Source organism: Aythya ferina, assembly GCF_964211825.1.
Source record: "Aythya ferina genome assembly, chromosome: 24".
In the NCBI taxonomy this organism is placed as follows: domain Eukaryota; kingdom Metazoa; phylum Chordata; class Aves; order Anseriformes; family Anatidae; genus Aythya; species Aythya ferina.
Window position 1 is genome coordinate 1701577 of NC_140322.1, and position 19691 is coordinate 1721267.

The window sequence follows — 19691 nt, forward strand, 5'->3', positions numbered from 1 at the left end:
CAAACAAGTGTGCTTGACCTTGGACTTGGGATTTCAAGGTCAGGAGTGAACACAGGCAGGCACTACAGGCTACACAGAACAAGTGGTTGGTATGCACAGCAAGCTTTAATACCAGAGATGGCACAACCAGCAAAGCTACATCTTGTTTTAAGGAGCTATTACATCAATGAATCAATGTAAGTAGATGGACAAGATGATGTAAACATGCACTGTTAAACACAGCAGGAACGTGTCTGACTTCAACAAGCATCTAAGAAAATCCCTGTTAATGTATGCTAGATAATCTAAGCAGTATCAAAGTAATCATTAGAGAAGTCTGCGTTCATCAAGATACATAAATGAATATATTTTGTGCTTAATATTTTGTATCAGCGGTCTTAAAAATATTGCATTCTATTTGCGCTAGCTCAAGATAGCAGCAGGAGGCACGGCACTAACGCCCTTTCACACTCCACTCGATCCAGTAGCCAGTGGATAGCAATGGACACAGCGTTAGAAAACATTTCAAACGTGAGTAACGAGTAAAATTTTGCTTGGGCAATACTGACGAGGAATTTAAACAAATTACTCCACAACACAGAACACCTTGGCACCCATTAACCAAATTTCAGTTGTCACCATCTTCCACGAAAACATGGTGACAAAGAGGTGACAAAGAGCATGCTGCTTCACCTGGAGAGCTCCTGAAATAGCACGCACTGAACAAAGAGATGGGCTCTGCCTCTTCTGACTCTATCACAAATGAAGAGATTGTTTCCACGCTCTGCTGACCTACAGAGGTGGTGTTTAGCCAGGCAAGCAGAGTTTGTCGATGCAAGGAGCGCACACACAAAGAAAGAAAACCCTGAACCTTTTAGCAATGAACAAGGAGTATGAATTTTGCCAGCAAGGCCAAAAATACTACAGCTCACCCCGCTTTAAGCAGGGTTCAGCTTCAGCATAGTACTAGACAAGATGTGCCATGCTGGTGTCTCTTTGTACTGGCTAGAAACCAGAGTAGGGGACTCATGAGTAAAATTCCTCATGTAAACTGCATCTCTGTGTTTCTTCTGACTCTACCCCAAACAATAAACATCACACGGATCCAAATGCAGAGCTACAGCGACATGAAGCATTTGCAGTTAGTACGGAACAGAAACACTACCAGGAACATCTTACACACCCCACCTCCAGGCTGTGCTTTCTCTGCAAACGGATGATACTCACTGCCAAGCCTATGCAGAACCCGCATGTTTTTCACTGCCTCAAATCTGAAAGAGAAGCACTTGGAAGAGGAGCTGCAAATACCTCGTGAAACACGTGAAGTTCAATTGCTTTATCTGAGCTCCACTCATCCACTGATGTTGAGTACAGGAGGATGTGGAGTGGACTGGAGAGCCGAGCCCGTAACTCGTGCTGGGCTACTGCAACCAACGTGCCAGGCAATCCCCCAACAGATGGTATAACAACAAAACACAACCCTGAGCTGCCACCAAGCCACCGAGCCTGCAAGGGGGTGATCTCTGATAGCAGGAGGGAAGCCAGGCAGAAGCTGCCTCTGCCCGCAGCCCACCCAGCCACGGGCAGGAAGGTGTAGGGAGCTTCCAACCCATCCCATATTGGTGGGTCATTGTTCAGGGTGGTTACAGAGAGAGCTCACACAGATCCCACAGCTCACAGACTGATCCCACCCTGAGCACCAGGCAATGGGACTCTGCTGAACAACTGATGGAAGAACTTTGCAAGCCCCACATACCAGATAAAGGTTTAACTACCAGGCAACTCTCAGCCGGTCTGAATTTTACAGGGCAGCAGCAGGAAGCTGCCTGGAGGTATTCAAGGGAGCCTGAAGGTCAAGAAATTAAGAGCAAGGCTTTGCAAGCCTCCTGGAGAGCGGCAGCAGCATCTCTCCCCCCAAATTACCATTCCGCCCAGCTCCCGGCAGCCAGCGGCTCCGTCCCGGTGCGGGGCTCGCGGCAATGCCGTGACGTTGGCAGGCAGTTGCTAGGCAGAGGCACACATCCAGCAGCTGAACCACGGGTCTGCTACAGGCTGCCTTTCAGAAAGGAGAAAGAGGTGGGGGGGGAAAAAAGCCTCAATTTTACATAGAATATTCGTAGAAATTTCTTTGAATGCTAAGCAACTAGTTGGCAGAGTTTGGCAACTGCAAGCTGAAACGAGTTTCAGCTGTCTGTGTGGCTTCACAAGGAGCTGCAAAAAAGCCTCTCTTCCTCCCTTTCCTATGCAGGATTTGTGCCTTCAGCATTCAGCAACACCCAGATGCTTTTTCTGAATGTTGGGCACTGCAGGAAGCCAAGCGGTCTGGTCTGGAGGAAAAGCACCATCCCCAGACCAAAGCAAGCAGGTGGGATTATTCTTAGCAGTGAGCTTTACACGCACAACTTGGACCTGAATTTTGGCTAGAGCCTCCAGGCTCTAGGGCTTTGGATATGACGAGCCCAACAGCAGTGTTTTAAGCAAAGCCAGCAGCTCCAGATGTTTCCATGTACCTTAGACACAGGTGTGGCCTCTTCTCACTTGCACTAGACACAGAACAGAAAAGCTCTCAGCCATCTGCCTGGAGTCAAGCATCTGATCCAGGTGACTCAACTCTAGCCAGCTCCAGGACCAGCGGTATGGGATGCTTCATAAACAGCAGTATTTAACCTCAGAATAAAGGCTAGAGCCTTGTGATAGAAGCAGATGATGCTTCTGTCACCCAGCACAGGGACGCGACCACGTACACGCAGTGGCTCTGCCTTCTGTCCCAGCTACCCTGTGCTGCCCAGCTGGAGAGACGTGCAGCAGCTTTCCCAGCTGCTCTGCTCCTGGACCACTCAGAGCAGTGCAAAAGCAATCAAAGCAGTGGCCCATCGGCAGTTTCACATTCACTTGGCTTGCAACAAGTCACCCCGAAGCCTGCTCTGCTATCCAGTCATTACGTGGATGCAACCTCCTGAAAACAGCCTGCCATCCGTGCAGACAGGACCCCGATTCACTCCTTACAAATTTCTGGGTTAAATGTAGAAGTCACTGCATGTATTTCCATAGCTGACAGCATTCGGTATGCTAAACTCACACTTCTGTCTTATAAAATCACATCAACTCTCATCACTACTGAAGTCAACTCCAGTGGGTTTTTCATTCACGAAGCTGTTTAGTTTCATAATCCAGGAACTCAGGGATTTTGTTTGCTCTCAGTGGGACTACGATTCAAGAGATAGGTCTCAGCCTGAGGGACCGAGTGACCTTCCCATTCAAAATGAGCCCAAACTGGGTTTCCTGATGGTTGCAACAAGTCTATCCCTCACAAGCAGCCACCTGTTAGCAACCTGATAACAGTAATTATCTGCAGAAGTTCACAGCTGCACAATTCCTGATGCAAGTGGGCGACTTGTGTGGACCATCCATTACTTGAAATCGTTCGCTCAGCTCTGCGAGGTAACACAGTGAGCCCAGTATTCAGCCAGAATGGCCTCTTCTCAAGGGATGTAATTTCCTCCCTTCAAAACTTCCTCTTTCAAAATAGTCTCTTAATCAATTTTGACTGTTCCCTTAGCGCCACGACTCTTCTACATAGCCATTGTCAGCATAATAATAATACCAAGCACTTATATAGCCATTTCCATCTTCAAAGCACTTCACGAGCATTAACCAATTAATGCATATTCTTCCCATGCTGTCTACCACAACTAAGAGCCTCACTGGGTATTCCTGTGACTGCCCTTAGTGGTTTTTCAGTGACCAGACAGCCTTGAACTGCACATCACCGTCAGCTCTGCATCATGTTCTGATGTGGGCCAGAGGTGCTCTATGTCCCACTCTGGTAATGGGAAAATGGCTTTGCAGTCCACCATATGAGCTTGCACACACCTTTTATCTGAAACCAAGAGTTAGCCTCAGAAGATAACATTTAACAGATGGTTAAGGCACTAAACGGGAGCGTAAGAGCTCTGATGATGACTCTTGAATTAAAAACCTCCAATATGAGATGAGGTGACTACTGTGTGCAAGATTTCACAAGACCAAAGAGGAATTCAGCTAAGGAAGAGGAGCCCCCTTTCAAATGGAAATTTAGTGTTCAGGACTAGATTTACAAATATGTTTAGAAACTAAGAACTGCAGCCAGCCATTGTATAGCATTTACAAATGCACCTGAGTTTTGCAGCTATTGTATCCTCTTACAAGCCAAGTGCATACTTAGGCATCTAAACATGCTTGGAAAGATTGCCTCGGAGTCAAAGACTCAATGAAAGTGTTTACGATAACTTGACAAGAGTCTTAAAACTTTATTCTTACTTTCTCTCTGCATCTGTAAAATGACCACAGTGAAGAAAAAAAAAAAAAAAAAAAGGCAGAAGTTTTCTATAGAACACAATGATACAGAAGAACTGGCTCCAAATACTCAGATAATTCCACAACCAGCAAAGTAGCTGTCAGTAATGACCAAAATCTTATACCTGGAGATAAAAACAAAAAAAAAACCTCATCCTGAGTAAGCACATACTCCACTTATTAAAAAAAAACTTCACTCTTCTATGGCAGTTCTCATCTCCCCATGCTCAAAGAAATGCAACGTACACTGCAAGTGCTTTGAGATCTTCCAACAAAACACACTCTGCCAGGCATTTGTATTACAACAGCTCGCTCTTCTATTATTATATTTGAATTACAAAAAGAGGCAAACAGAAGGCAATTTCTCATGGGAATTTTTGTTGGGATATAAATCCATTTTTTATTTGATTCTGTTAACAGCACTTTCACATTCACTTCTTTTAAGTATTGCTGCACTTTATTACTAAATGCCTGCTTGTCACCTTGAGCAAAGTCCCCTGAAGTCCCCGTTGCACAGAGAAGTCAAACAATTGACTTTGCCCAACAAGACAAAAAGACAGTGACATGGCCTAACCAACAAATAGCTACAAAAGGTTTATAATGAATTCTATGCAGAAAAAAAGGCAAAACTAAAACCTGAAACCTTTCAATTATATCAAAAGTTTCAGTCCCTTCACATGTGAATTTCACCTAAACAACAGTTTTCAGTGTCCAAACATAATGCCATCAACCAGCGCACGCTCTGAAACCAGGAAACTGAACTTATTTTTATCTTATTCTGATCTAATTTAGAAAAATTCTCATGCTAGGTACCAATCTGCCGAGACTCACACACAATTTTCCTACAAATTGAATCACAATCTACTCATATGCAAATGTAAAGCATGCAGTTTCTGTAGTCTATGGCCTCCAAGTATGCCTAGCTAACAGATTCTCAGAACTTATTCCCAGTATATCGCACGATTTTATTTTTCTTTCAGCTTGTCCATTCATTTAAAAACTCATTTTCGCCCTTAGACTTTCTATTTAATCTTAGTTTTCAATCCTAAAAGTAGATCAATACCTTTCTTCTTCAATCTACATAGCTCTCAATCAAAGAGTTAACAAGGGGTGAATTGAATCGACTTGTAGGTTCAAATTGGGTATTTTTTTGTAAGAAGTCTCATTTGCTAACTGCAGTCCTGGAAAAGGAAAAAAACCTCCCCATAACAGAATAGCCCTCAGTGTTAGATTCCTAGGCAAAAAAAAAAAAAAAAAAAAAAAAAAAAAAGGTTATAATTTGTTCTCTAGCTTAAGATTGTCACAACACTTAGCAGGAACAAATGACAGACCCTCCCATAAAACATTATTTTCTGGAGCATTTTAAAATCAGTGGAATTAACTTGCTGTTCCTAAGATAATTTCCTTCAGTTAGAACTGATTCAGCTATTTATGAAGACATAACGACAGCGTGGGCCTTGCAGGATGGTTTCTTGTATCCTAAATCTTGCCAAGGTGAAGCAAGCAGCACTGTATCTAGTACAGAAGATACCTCTGTCTGAGGCTCCTGGGTTGAGGTACTGGATGATCTGCCTTCACGATCGAGGCCCAAGAACTTCATTCAAAAAATAATAATAATAAAAAAATGATAATAATAATAGTGGTTTCACCAGGTTTTGCTCAAGGCTTTAAGCAAAGTAATATCTACAGCGTGGGGACCGTTTCACACACTGTTCCCTCAGCATATGAGCACCGACAGTTTATTAAGTGTATTTTCATTAAAACATCCTACTGAAGTAGAGAAGCTCCACCACTGCTGCTTTATCAGCTGCTGAAGAGCAGCAGCATTTGACCATTGTCACAGAACAGCCTCCACAAACGGAGCCCTCAGGACAGGGATGGCCATGCAGAGGCTCCAGCACACGAGTAACAGCACCGTCCCCCCTCCTACATCATTCCAGGACTGGGTCCTTTGGGGACTGTGCATTAAACTCAGCAGTAGGAATAAAATCCCAATAGTACCAGGGACAAATTCCCTACCCTTGAAATGCTCATTTTTTCAGCGAGTGGACACTATTTTTTACTATTCGCATACTGAGTCCTTTTCCAAGTGTGCTTAACTTTAATGAAAACGTCCCAGGATTGGTGCTGACAGATGCGCAGTGTCCACAATCAGCGCCTAACCTTTCCATAATGGAGACAAAAAAACAATAGAGAGATATAAACAATATGCTGAATGATGCAAGTAGCATCTTTTTAAATGGCATTGGCTTTGGAAAAGCTCCAGGCTTCATTATCCTTCTGAGGAAATAGATTTCCTTTCTGGAAGGAAATATATTTTTCTTGATATTATTATTCAGTGTATCAAATGGGAAAGGAACATTGAATTGTGCCTTTGTTACAGAAGAAATAAGCTTCCATTTTCTGTACCTCCACCTTGGCATTAACTGCTCACCGAACTTCAGACCAAGCATCCATCTGACAAAGAACCAGATCCTCCTTTGCCCTGCAGCAACTAGAGGAGGGAAAAATCCTGCTGAAGATAATGGAGTTACAGAAATGTGAAGGAGGCGTGACCGGGGAACAGAATGAGACCCAGTGCATCCTTACATCCTCAAACCGCAAGACTGGCTTCTATGAAAGATGTTTAAGATGCCAGCTAAAAATGGTCATTTTGGCTACAGGATCGGTGACTGCCCTGTACAAGCCTTTAGGTCCTGAGCTTGGGAATGCACCGGTAACAAAAGCAGAGTGAGGGTATCATGGTGATAATATGCAAGTGATCACACGCTGTGAAGCTTTCTGGCAAACTCTGGAAAACCAAAACAACCTGAGCATTAAGGGAATCCACTCATCCTCCTCTTTCAGGCACAAAGTGCCACCACCAGCCCTCTGACGGGCTCCAAAAGCAATGACAGATGCCACTGAAACAATTCCATCAAGTTCTATTTTCACTAGGTTAACTAAAAAGATTTGCTGAATTACCAATAGGAGGGAGTCACAATAACTAGGAAAAAAACTTGTGTTTCATCTCTGCAGTCCCTGAAACACTCATCTTCCTAATACATTAGGCAGTACTATTATTTATTTTTTCCACTCTGTTCGAGAAGCTGAAGCTCACACAGTTTAAACAAATGCTTGAAAGCCAAGGATTCTACAATAGGTTAAAACCTGAAGGTCCAGACCACCCCTTCTGCCTGCTTTTGCTTACGACCAGTATTCAATTTCCTGACGTTTTTGTCTCCTGCACGTCTCCCACCTTCCCACCTATGCTGGAGTACGCTCTTCTTTTAAAAGCTGTGCTGCAATCTTTCAATGCAAGGCACAAGCGTGGCTCTATACATAAAAGAAACTGTGCAAGTGATACAGCACTAATTGCAGACGGAGCTAAGCAACCTGAGTTGGAACAGAAACTGCATTTCATTATATTTCTGACTTTTTGCCATGAGTACTTTATTTCTTGAAGTTCAGCAGCAGACAGACAACTTTCACCTCAGAATGTCAGTCACAATTAATCCCAAATTGTACATGAAATGGTTGAATTCACTCCATGCAATCAAGGGAGAGAACCAAGAGCATAAAACTTGTGTGGCTAATCAACACAGTGCAATTTGTATCTGCTGAAAGCTTATCACAACATACTGGGATCTCTGCAGAATAAATCTGTAAATCATTTCAGGGTTTTACAGATTCTACTTATCCCCATTTTACAGATAGGGAAGTGAAGCAAGGACAAAGGCTCGTGCCCTCAAGGACTCCAGAGAGCCAACTGCCATGGAAAACAGCAAGAATTGGGCTTCGATGCCTTGTCCGGTTGGGAGGGAGAGAGCAAGTGCACAAGTAACAGGAGAGCACTGAACCATAAAATCCCCACTTGTGGTTAATTCTCCAGCGGTGATTAATTCACCTTCCTTGTCTCTCTATTTCAGTGCTCTTGCACCTTCTAAAACAACTAGCTCTGGAGACACTGATGGGGCCAGGATAATCAAGCTAAGTGACTGTGGTTTGGTGCAGTGCCCTGTTGCTCTACATCTCGCTAAAGGAAAACAAAATGTAGCTGCTGCTCAAGTTAAGGGATACGTAGGTGGCACTAAGGCAAGTGTTGAAGCCCAAATAAAGCTATTTCTTCATGACAGAACAGAGTTAGCATTCCAGAGTGCTAGTGCAAGCCAGAGGCCAAAAGAACCAATCTTCTTTGTTTTTAAATGTTCTGGATAAAGACAACTTTATTTGATATTCATTGTTGTTTTATCTGCCTTGAAATGGGAACTGCAGACATTTTGATAAATGTATTGAGAAATTGTTCTGTTTCAGTTTAACTACTGTAAAATACCTTCACATCCGCGAGCACAGACACCGCTCAGACCTCATCTGCAGCGAGAAAACATCTCAGAAAACATCTCCTCTCTCAGCAGCAACAGAACGGCACTTCTGTGCTGCAGTCCAGCATCAGTACCGTCTGAGAAGACCTGGAGTCTATCTAGTTACCTGCTGTGTGACCTTGGGCAAGTCTTTCTGTATCTGGTCCTACCTCGCCCCTGCCCTGCATTTACAGCAAAATGTCTTTGGACGGTTTCTGCCCTGTGCCTTCTCTCACAGGGCTGATAATTGAGCAGGAGCAGCAAGGTCTTCTTACACGGAAGGTGGAAGGGAAGAAAACATGTCAGCAGGATATAAGATGCTGCTGATTTCCTTCTAATTACAGATGGAGAAAGACTTGCATGTTGAGGCCAGCTAGAATTACTAAGAAGGAAGCACAAATGGCAAGAACACTGAGGTACACCAGGCCTTTGTGAGAGCTTGGCAGCACTCCTATCAAGCCCAGTCTGATGTACACATGAGTATAAAGCTGTTTTCTGGTGGTGCTGGTTGCCTTTCTCATCTTTGTCTTTACACAAACCTGGCTGAAGAAGCAGACTTGGCAGTGTGGGCAGAAAACCCCCCTGTATTGTGGTCTCCCCCAATTTTTGCACTCCTCTAACATTCAGGAATTATATCCAGTACTCGCTGATAGTGTTGATAGCTTGGACTGTACAATCTTCCAGGCAGGGGCTGCCTCCAACTGTGTGTTTACACAGCACTGGACACAAAAGGGCCTCTGCTCGTCCAAAAAGCTGCTGGGTTCACCATGCTACAAATACATTAACAAAACATGTTGGATGGGTGTTCCTTCAAGTCACATTCCCCTTCTTTCACTCTAAATACCTGCTTCCCCCTGAGCCAAGTCATCGGTTCAATTTCAAGTAGATTTTTTGCAGTCAGTAACACAGGGAGAATTTTTTTTTTTAATTACTTCCTTATCACACATCTCCCTGGCAACCAGAGCTGCTCCAGGCCTCACAGTTGCAAAAATCTTTCTGCACTTCGTGTGAAAGTCACAAATCACCAGATCTCCCTGCTTCACGATTATTTGGGCCTCGCAGAAATGATTATTAGCAGCAGGACCAAGTCCCTGGTTCTCCCTCCATCCAGCAGACCACAGTGTGAGCACACGAACAAGCAGTTTATTATTATGGCAGCGATGTCTGCACCTCAGACAGAAAATTACTGCAACTGTTCCTGCAAGGCACTGCTGTACCTCAGCCTGGGAAGATGGAAAAACCACCATACTACGTCCACGGTGAAGTGACAAAAGAAAACTACAAACCAAAAAATCCTCTGCTCTGCTTTCACACAAGGGAGGTATAAGAAAATTGCACACAAGCTTGCTGCAGCATACTAGCTCCATTCTGGCTGTGTCCATGGCAGCAAAGAGACTGAAACTGAGTTAATTTGATTTCTTTAATCAATGGGATTTTCCCAATTACACATTAACCACTATCAGATCAGTCAGCCACTGCATAGCATGGCAGAAGCATATTTATTTTGCAGATTACTGCGCTGCATCATGTTTATTGCAAGCAAAGTACATTGATTTCCATAATTGCACTGTACTTCACTCCTCCAGAAACAGTGTAAACACAAACTATAGGGGCTACCATCACATTTTATTTTATTTTATTGTATCTCCATCTTGATTTCTTTGAGAACTGGACACTTGCATTGCTTTCCAAGTAGGCATTCACCTCAGGAAGCCTCAGAAACACCTCACAGTTGCGCAGGAAGCACCTCCCAACGAGGAGCTTTGCTCACCTTGCAGAGAATTAAGAAATGAAAAAGAGAAAGCAATCTTGTGTTTAAGGCTGAGCCTGACATATTTACAGCCACACCAAAAGCTCCCTAAGTGACCTTGTGCAAGTCTCTCAGTACAGAGAGCAGCTTGTGTCCCATCGATAAGGGACGACCTGGGCTGCCCCGTGGGCACACGTGAGGGCACCACCACAGGGAGCTCCATTCTTAGGGTCAGTCTTCCTGGGCGAAGAAAAAGCTTACCTGGTTTTAAAACCCATTAAAGCCTTATGCTGTTGTTAACTGTGCCCCCAGTCATCTGTACCCACAGAGGCTACACTTGTGTGTTGCCGTCAACATATGTGATTACATTTCCTATGACACCTTCGGTTCCTGGATATGTTAGACAGGCAACTTAGAGCTAGACCAAGTCAGGCATAACAGAATCTTTGTTACTCAACAACTTATTTCTTTTTATATCCCTTAAAAGTAAAGTCTCACCTCTCCCCTTCCACTTGAATTTGCTGTGCTTTCTGTTGCATATATTTCAAATCTAGGCCTACTCATGGTGTTTCTGAAACTCCCAAATATAGAAGATTATACAGAAGCATTTTAAAACCCACTCAGCCAAATACAGATTTGATATAATTTCACTAAAGCTTATGAAAAATGACTCCAGCACTGCGTCTTGGGACACTTTTGTTAAAATTTGAGTTAGCAAGGCTTTTCTTATAAGATGAACAAAGATGCATCTATTGCAGCTTTCTCCTCAAAACCTTCATACCAGCCACACCTATGCTATAAGCCTCAACTTATGTGATGCAGTGAAAATGATCAGTCAAACGGTTACCTGCACAGTCAGAACAGAAAACCCAAGTCCAAATCCTATAATGGACTAGCCAGAATACTGTACATCCTTCCCATCTCCAATGAGAAGTAGCAGCTAAGGGCTTTGATACACCTGATGGAAGCAGATCAGAGAGGAGACATCCTTCAGCCAACTTTCCAGAAGCACTGATAATACTCAACTGAGGTTAAAAAGGTTAGGCTGCTGATTTCCCCCCCAGACCTGTCCGACCATTAACATTTTTGTTTCTTCTGGTCAAGATCCATGCCAAATTTAAGTTGGAATTACTGGGGGAGGAAGGAGGGCCTGCAGCAGGAATAGAAACACAGCTGTGAAATTTGGCATTTCACAAAAAAAATGGCCTCTCAGGAAACAGAGCAAGGCAGCAAGTGGTACACAGTAATTGAGCAGTTGCAAATCCCTGGAGCACAGGTAGAAACAGTTAACAGCAAATAGAGTCAGGGGAAAGAATTATTCTTTGCTTGTCTCTAAAACCAGATTAATGAGGCAGTCGTTCCTGTATAAGAAAATGTATTATTCACAGCAGGAATCCTACACGTGACATCAACAGCTCAGCTGCACCTTGAACCCTAAGCCACCTCAGCAAAAAGCATATCCACTGGGATCTATTGCAGACTGCCTGGACCACATTCCCTGTACCCATTTTGACGTTGCCTTCTTCTGACAGACACTCCTAGACAATTGGAAGGCAGCCACTGCGCATCAGCTGAGCAGACATCCACCTCTGGTCCACTGCAGGCTGGCTCAGCTGGGGTCCATCCACCAGCTGAATACAAAATTTCCCTAGGAGGCATCTGACATACAAAGGCTCCCTGGAAAGGAAAGCTGGAAAACTTGAGCTTAGAGATGTTCTTCTGCAGCAGAGAAGCTACAACAGAAGTCAGAGAGACGGGCAATGAACGGGGAATGAATATGGCAAAGGAAAGCCTCCTGTATCCCAAGTGACGAACTCCATCAAAGACTTTGAAGACAGAAGTGAAACTGCTTCCCAAGGGTTACACAGCAAGGCAGAGCCACAGAATTGCGACCTAAACATCTTGAAGTAGAGTCCTGGCTACCACCCAGCACTAAGGGTGTTCCTACTAAAGGCTCCTTCCCCTGCCTTTCTCAACCCATCAATATGGGCACACACCTGTATGGAGAAAACCATGATGAAATTGGATGGTGTGCAAACCAGTATGAAGAGGTAAGAAAGTAAGTTCACTACACTCCAGGCAGTCAAACCTGAGTGCCACACAGTTGTCCAGGCACATGGAGAGGGAAGGATTGTCTCAGAGTCCCATCCAGCTGAGGATCACCTGCATAACCCCACTGTGGAACACAAAAACCTACAGGCCAGGCCCCAGTCACCAGGGTGAGGAGGGAGCACAGCTACACGAAGCCTTCTGCATTTTGCCATCCTCTCTAAGCACTATGAAGTCAGGCTGATCCCATGCAAAAAAAGGCTGCACCCTCTAAATGTTTGCCATAAACGCCTCCCTTCCTGTAACAAAAGACATTAGCAAGACATGAATGAGTAAGTGGGAATCATTCATTCCATTTAGCAGTGATATCCACACTGCTTCAGCACTGATAGTAGGACTCGGATCAAAATGATATACTCAGCTATTGTCATAAAATACTGTAGTTTTATCATGTGCCACAATCAAATATAATCAAGCTGGTGACTATTCCCTACCCTCCTACGTAAAAACATCTATCCACCACTTCAGAGAGTTAGCATCTCACACCCTTACCCCTTTAAAAAATGCACTCAAATCACTGAGTACTTCACAGTGAAGTTGCTTCCCTGGCAGACTAAGTACCTAAGTACCCGATTCACTCTTCGTCCTGTGGAGATTTAAGAAAACAGAACAAAATGGAAAGATGATTTATAATATAGATATGTACACATACATCAAAACTCATAAACAGCTTCCTACTCATCCACTCTTCAATGGAAGACTCTGGCAAAAACTATTTTCCATCAAGAAAAAAAGAAAATTACAAGGGGTTTAAACTGATGAGATCATCTTTCAAGCCAGTGCATCTTCCCATTACCCAGTACCAAACAAGACGTTGACTAGTAAAGCAGTGTGAATAATAGCATCAAGACCTCCTTTATAATAGGCCTTCAAAAGAAATTGCACATATACCCAGCCAACAGACATACCAAGTGCATGTCCCAGTGCCAGTGCATAGCTAATTACCCAGAAAGGAACAGAAAAACATTACTCTTATTGCTATTAAGAGCACCTGTTTTGACAAGAAAGAAATAAAATATCAGAATCATTAAACATGTGTTTGAGAGGCCACACATGAATCACAGTCAACTTACAGCCAAATTCAGTGCCCTCCTCGAATCTGAAAGTGCTGTCAAATCACTGCACCACTGAAAAAAAGGGAGGCTGTGAACCCTTCCTCCTCCCTCAGCCCCCAGATATACCGCAAACTGCAGCACATCACAAAACCCCTTCCCTACAGCTGGGTCACTTTGCCCAAACAGAAGCTACCTTATCTTGCCTTCGGATGCCGTGGCATCAGAAGAAAGCACATGCAGTAACCAGCCGGTTTTTGAAAGGCCATCACTGGGCAACTGGACTGCTGACACACATCTGATACAAGATGAGTAGGGATTTCTTTATTTTTCAGACGTCCAGAACTACAAGCTGATAGTTTTAGGCATATATATGTTTATATATACACAGCTCTACTGCCACACTATGGGTGCTCGGGGTTATTGCTACCTTCACAAACCCTACGAAAAGGCGAGATCAGGAGTGAAGCTTCTCAGGAACTTTGTTCCACTGAGGATAATGATTTGCTTGGCGAAGGTACCAGAAGTCCCTGCTAGACTAAACTTGATTTCTGGGATTAAACCCTAAAACTGCAATGGATTCTGGAGAAAGGTGGCTGCGTTCACTTGGTAAATATGTTCGCTGTGTTCTGGGTATCCTGGAGTAAGCCACTGGTTTCAAAATTGATCCCTTGCCTTAGCAAAAAGATCATTACCTGGATTTCTGAATTTGCTGAAAAGGAGTACCTGGGAAAGTACTCCTTGACAAATACCACTATTCAGATATAAATAGGTACACCTTACATCTAAAAAAACTTCTGCAGATTTAGTTGCGGAGATGAAAACACAACAGAGCACCAACCCCTGGGTGAAGGAACCAGAACAGCACTCCAAATACAGAGAGAGAAGAGCTACGGGCCTGAGAAGAAAGGCTGAAATACTGAACAAGCAGTTACAGGAAGAAACCTGGAAAATTTAAGCATGAACAAGCTACAGATAACCTGAAAGAAGAAAAAAAGAGCTGTAAAACCCTTACATAATAAATCACATTTAGGGACCTCTGCATCATTCTACTTCTATCAGAAAAGCACAACGGAAACTGCTGGAATGGTTCTCTTGTGCATAGGCTAAATGCTCCTGCTGAAGAAAGGAAAAATAATCACCAAAAATAAGTACTCATCCATAATTACAACTTGTGGGTTGTTGGGTGGTTCTACCTCCTTCCCTCATAGATGATTCCAGGTAGCAAAAGTCTTTGGGTCTACTGCAAGCATACTTGGGAGGAGCAGTTAAATATTCTGGATCTCTTCGGAGAAAGTCTGCCTTACATAATAAAAATCAGTGTTGAGGTAACACAAGATTTTCCAAAAAAAAAAAAACTAGCAGCTTTCCTACACACGAACACACACAAGCATACATTCCTCTAGCCTAGGATGCAGCAGATAAGACAGACGTTACTCAAACTCTTGGAAATCGGGGCACAGCAGCGTTGAAAGAAGACACTGCCAAACGCTCAGCTCTCCCACTCTTCCCCCTCCCACACTCGCTCATATAAGGACAGTCCCTAAATATTTGCTGTTTACACCAGAAATAAACTTCAGTCCTTAGATATGCTTTTGCTACAAGGTCAATTGCAGAAACCAGGGAGGAGACGTAAGCAAATTCCACCCCCCCACCCCCCTCCAAATTCAAGTGTCTTTCTATCTTCCAAGTCAATAAACATTTTTCACAAAAATCAAGATGCTGAGACTGAGGAGCTCATCTATAAGAGCATATCAACTTGAAATGCAGGAAGAATAAGAGGAGAGTGCTTCCATCTTCGTGCAAGGAGTCCTAAACCTATTATATCAGCCACAGCCAAATACCGGGGTAGTGAAATAATGAATTAAGATGCAAGGGAAAGACAGAAGGGGAACCGTGATAGCATTTTTCAGTCATCTTGCATATTGTCTGACAAGTGAGCACACATTATTTGAGCCACCAGAAGGAGAAATAAAAACAAATAGAGCCACCTATTATAACCGTATCATTTAAAATTGTTGCTCCCAAAGGACTGAGGCAAACTATCTCGCAGAAAGGTCTGAGGAAAATCCACTCCTTATTGAACACTACAGGGAAGCATGTGCTGACATACAAGTACACACACACACACCCCAGAGTCCCCAGGAAAGCGGATTAACAGTGGTCCCTGGATCTAAGCAGCAGGAAGACAAATACTCCTAAAGTTGCCAGCTTTCTCCATGACACTTACCGGTCGCTGAGACAGCCAGCAGCCCCACGGAGAGCAGCAGCACCCGGCTCCAGGAGCTCACTTCCACCGTCATGAGAGCAAAGATCCCCAATTTCCCCCAATTCCTTCCAAGGCTGCAGCTGCATCCCAGCTTGTCCCATCCCAAGGCAGGTTGCATGTCAAAGGGTGGCAGGAATGGGGTGTGCTGGGGGTTGCTTGTTGTTGTTGGGTTTTCCCCCTTTTTTCTCCCCCTTTGCGATTGGGATAGTCCTCAGCTCGGCTAGAAGAAGAGGAGAAAGGAAAGAGGGGGGAAAAAAAAGCAGGTCAGGCTTGTGATTTTTTTTTATTCTAATTTTTTCAGCCCAGAAAAAAAATCCCACCGCATGGAAGGCTCTGAGCTTCTGCAGCTGGAATGAACCAAGTGTGGCAGCGGCTCGGGGAGAGGAGAGGCGAGGAGAGGAGGGCTGGCTCGTCCCTCCCGGTGGCTGTCTCTGAGCCAGCTCCCCGGCATTAGCAGCACACAGTCCCCAGGGATTTATACTTTTTTATTAGCCAGTTGATTAATCGCTCCCACATCTTTGTTCTCCTCTTTCCCTAAATCCTGGGGAGGGGGCGCGGGCGTTGCGCCGAGGGGCTGCCGTGCAGCCACAGCCTGGCTCTGGCTCGCCTTCGCTTCCTGGACCCAGCACACACCTCCCACCAGCCCCCGCCCCACCAGAACCACCAAACCACAAATTATGTTTTAGCGTTGCATTTATTGTTTTTAAATGCACACCACAGGTTTCTTTCATTGCGGCGAGTCCCAGGGCCCCCCGTTTGCCGGGGAGCACAGCACGCGCATGGACGCGCAGGCAGCAGCTCTGCTATTAAGACATCTGCCAGAGCAATGCAGCCTCCTCCTGGGGCCCCCCCACCCGAGCCTCTGTAAACAACTTGATGATATTGACACAATTTGGGGGATGAAGCAAATTGCCTTACAAACATGAGTCACGGAAGAGACACCCCCCGTCTGCAACCTGCCCTAGCAGCATGGGGTGAGCCCCAGTCCCAGGGGGACCCTTTGGGGCCAGCGGTATCCTGGGGGTGCCCCCTCTCTTGGGCCACCAGGCACCCTGGCTGTGGTGCTGCGGCCCCTCTGCAGGGCTGCTCCAAGTGGTATTTCTCCTCTAACCCCCCTCTTTTTTTCCTTTTTTTTTTTTTTTTTTTTTTTTTTTTTTTTTTTTTAAAAATGTCTGTTAGTACATTTGTCCCTATGGCTGCACGCAAGATAGGGAAAAAATGCAGCCCCTTAAAGACACATCCAGGAACTTAATTATCTTGACGGCGATGCTCAGAGCCACGGAGAAGGGAAATAACTCCGGCTCACGCGTGATGCTCAAGCTTTAAAAACAGCAGAACCCTGGAAAATCCCCTCCCCTCCCCAGCAAAAACATACTTCGGCGTTCACCTCCGGGTGGGGGGCAGCACCCATCCCGCTGCCTGCCGCCCCCCGGCCCCCGCAGCCCTTCCCCTGCCACCCCAAAGCCCCCCCAACCCCATCCCCTGGCTCCTGGGGGGGCCCCGGCCCCGCCACCCATCCCCCTGCCTTGGCGCTTTGCATTTGCTGCAGTTTCTTGCTGCAAACCCCCCTTCTCCAGCCTTGTTCCGGTTGCCTTGAATGAGCTTATTTGACAGCTAAAAACAAATTATATCGAGGGCTTGAAAATCTGTCCCTCCGCCCTCAAATCAATCCTCTTTCTCACTCACTTTCCCCTGTGTCCCCTCTGCATTTGAATCCTTCCACTGCCTACACTGTGAGCCAATGCCAAGAGCCAAGGCAACCAGGGCTGTTACATGAAAGAGTTGCTTTATGTCTGTTTAAACTGCAGCGTCCTATTCAAATAGACCTTATTGTTCAAAGGCATAGATCCAAATATAAAAGGAGCAGAGAAACAGGGTACCACACTTGACAGCTCTATACATTGCTTTTCCCTTATACAGCCATTCACCTCAAAGAGTTCCCCATCCCGAAACTGCATTCAGCCGAAGATGTGACTTGGTTGCTGCACACCAGCAGAGCATCAGCTGAGCCAAAGTCAGCTAGCCCTGCATCAAGAACAATCCACAGGCATAATAAAGTCATTGAGGAGATACAATGCCACTTTCTTCCTGGTAAATAAAACCATACCTATTTCAAATTAAGGATTTCCTCCCAAGGAAGCTTTCTGCTCAAAACCACGAGGTTTAGGCTCTTAATCTCTCAAAGAGAAAAAAAAAAAAAAAAAAGAAAAAGAAAAAAAAATAGCATTTATTTGTTAAATGGGCAACACTGATGAATACGGCAGAAACCGTCACTGCAGCCACCACCTTCGATCACAACCCAGTTTTGACAAGGAGATGTTTGCAGGTCCTGGTTAACAGCCCCACTATAACCTGCACCACTCGCTGCACTTCCCACCTTGCAAAATTACCTCTCTACTAAAAGAGGAATCCTGCCTTCGGTGGAGGCACCCACCAGAAGCTGGGAAATTCTGCTCTGCACTGCCACCCACAGTCAGAGCCAGGGCTCAAATAAGTCTCCTGCCTTCAGACTTCGCTGCCTTTCGGTCTTTGCAAATATTTAGCCAACTTTTTCCAATTTTACTTAGCCCAGTGTGCCTCACCCTCCCTGCCAAAACAGTATGAACGGTTTTGTGATTCCTCTGAATCAAATAAGAGCGATTGCAACACCCTGATTCCTGGTTAATCCACGGAGCTGAGAGCAATTCACAGCTATGAGCCATGTCCTCACAGCAGCTTCTTAGAGGAGAAGCTGAGACCTTGCTAAGGGCAAGGACTTACTAAACAGAACGAGTGTCAAAGCCAACTTCTCCCACTACTTTTAACACCAAGTCACATCCCTAGGGCTCCTCCTTCTCCCTTCTTCTCTCTCCTATGAGCATCAAGCTCCAGTGGACACAGACACAGAGCTGGCTCACAAATGCCACCACTGTGGTGGTGAAATGAGGAACCACAGAAGGCATTCACACTAGGAGCATGATCGTGTGCACTCAAATTAAAAACACCACTATTAATAATTTCATATGGGAATACAAGCATCTCACTGAACACCACACATTTACTCACTCTTAGCTGCATTACCACTACTGGGAGGAAAGCAGCATCCATGTGGGCATAACCATGAGCTGACAGCTGTGAATATCTCTATTAGCAAGAAGTTGCAGTCACTACTTAAATTACTTGACAAGTCCAGTTCAGGATTACCTCAATAGAGATAATTACAGAGCCAAGACCTTGGTGTACAATGTAATGACTTTGGTAACACAGAACTCACCATGCAGTTGTATCTGAAGGCATGTTTTTCAGATTTAAAAATACTTTGCCTTTTATTTTCATACCTAGATCAATTTTATAGCCCAGCTCCTAGCCAGCACACAAAATGCCACAGAGGATATTGAAAAGAAAAGGAACTCAAGATTCTGTAGCCCTAATTGCTTAAGAATATGCAGGCTCCAAAACTGAGGAGGAGTCCTTTTTGCACAGCAGTGGAAGGTTTCACAAGGCATCTAGAGATATTCCCCTTATTTATTTATTTATTTGTACAAAAAACATTCAGCTATTGAAAGAGATGAGCCAGAATTAGTCCTTCCTTCTCTTCCCTTGTAAGAGTAGACTTGCACGTGACTTCTTGTGGATGGGGGAATCTACAGTGTGCTGCAGAGAATTTCAGGGGACAAAGTACTTGAGCAGGAATTAAATGTGTTCCTAGATGGGCCTCAAACAGGGACAGACAAGGAGGGGACTGATGGCAAGAGAACAGAACAGGACCAGAGACGGTGCTCAGTGCTCTCCTTGGGAAGATCAAAGCAGAGCTTTGGGAGAAGAGGGAAGGACAGTTAAATACCAAACCCAGGAAGACTGGAGTCTAAGTATACAGG

General features: G+C 44.7%; 1 protein-coding gene across 1 annotated transcript in view; it reads right to left on the reverse strand.

Annotated features, from left to right (window-relative positions):
* Positions 1-19691, reverse strand: part of CSMD2 (CUB and Sushi multiple domains 2) — a 325013-nt gene that overhangs the window by 271528 nt on the left and 33794 nt on the right. The window contains exon 2 of the mRNA XM_084497137.1: positions 15796-16054. Within this exon, the coding sequence (XP_084353263.1) occupies positions 15796-15952 (157 nt within the window). The 5' untranslated portion in view covers positions 15953-16054. The remainder of the gene's footprint in view (positions 1-15795; positions 16055-19691) is intronic.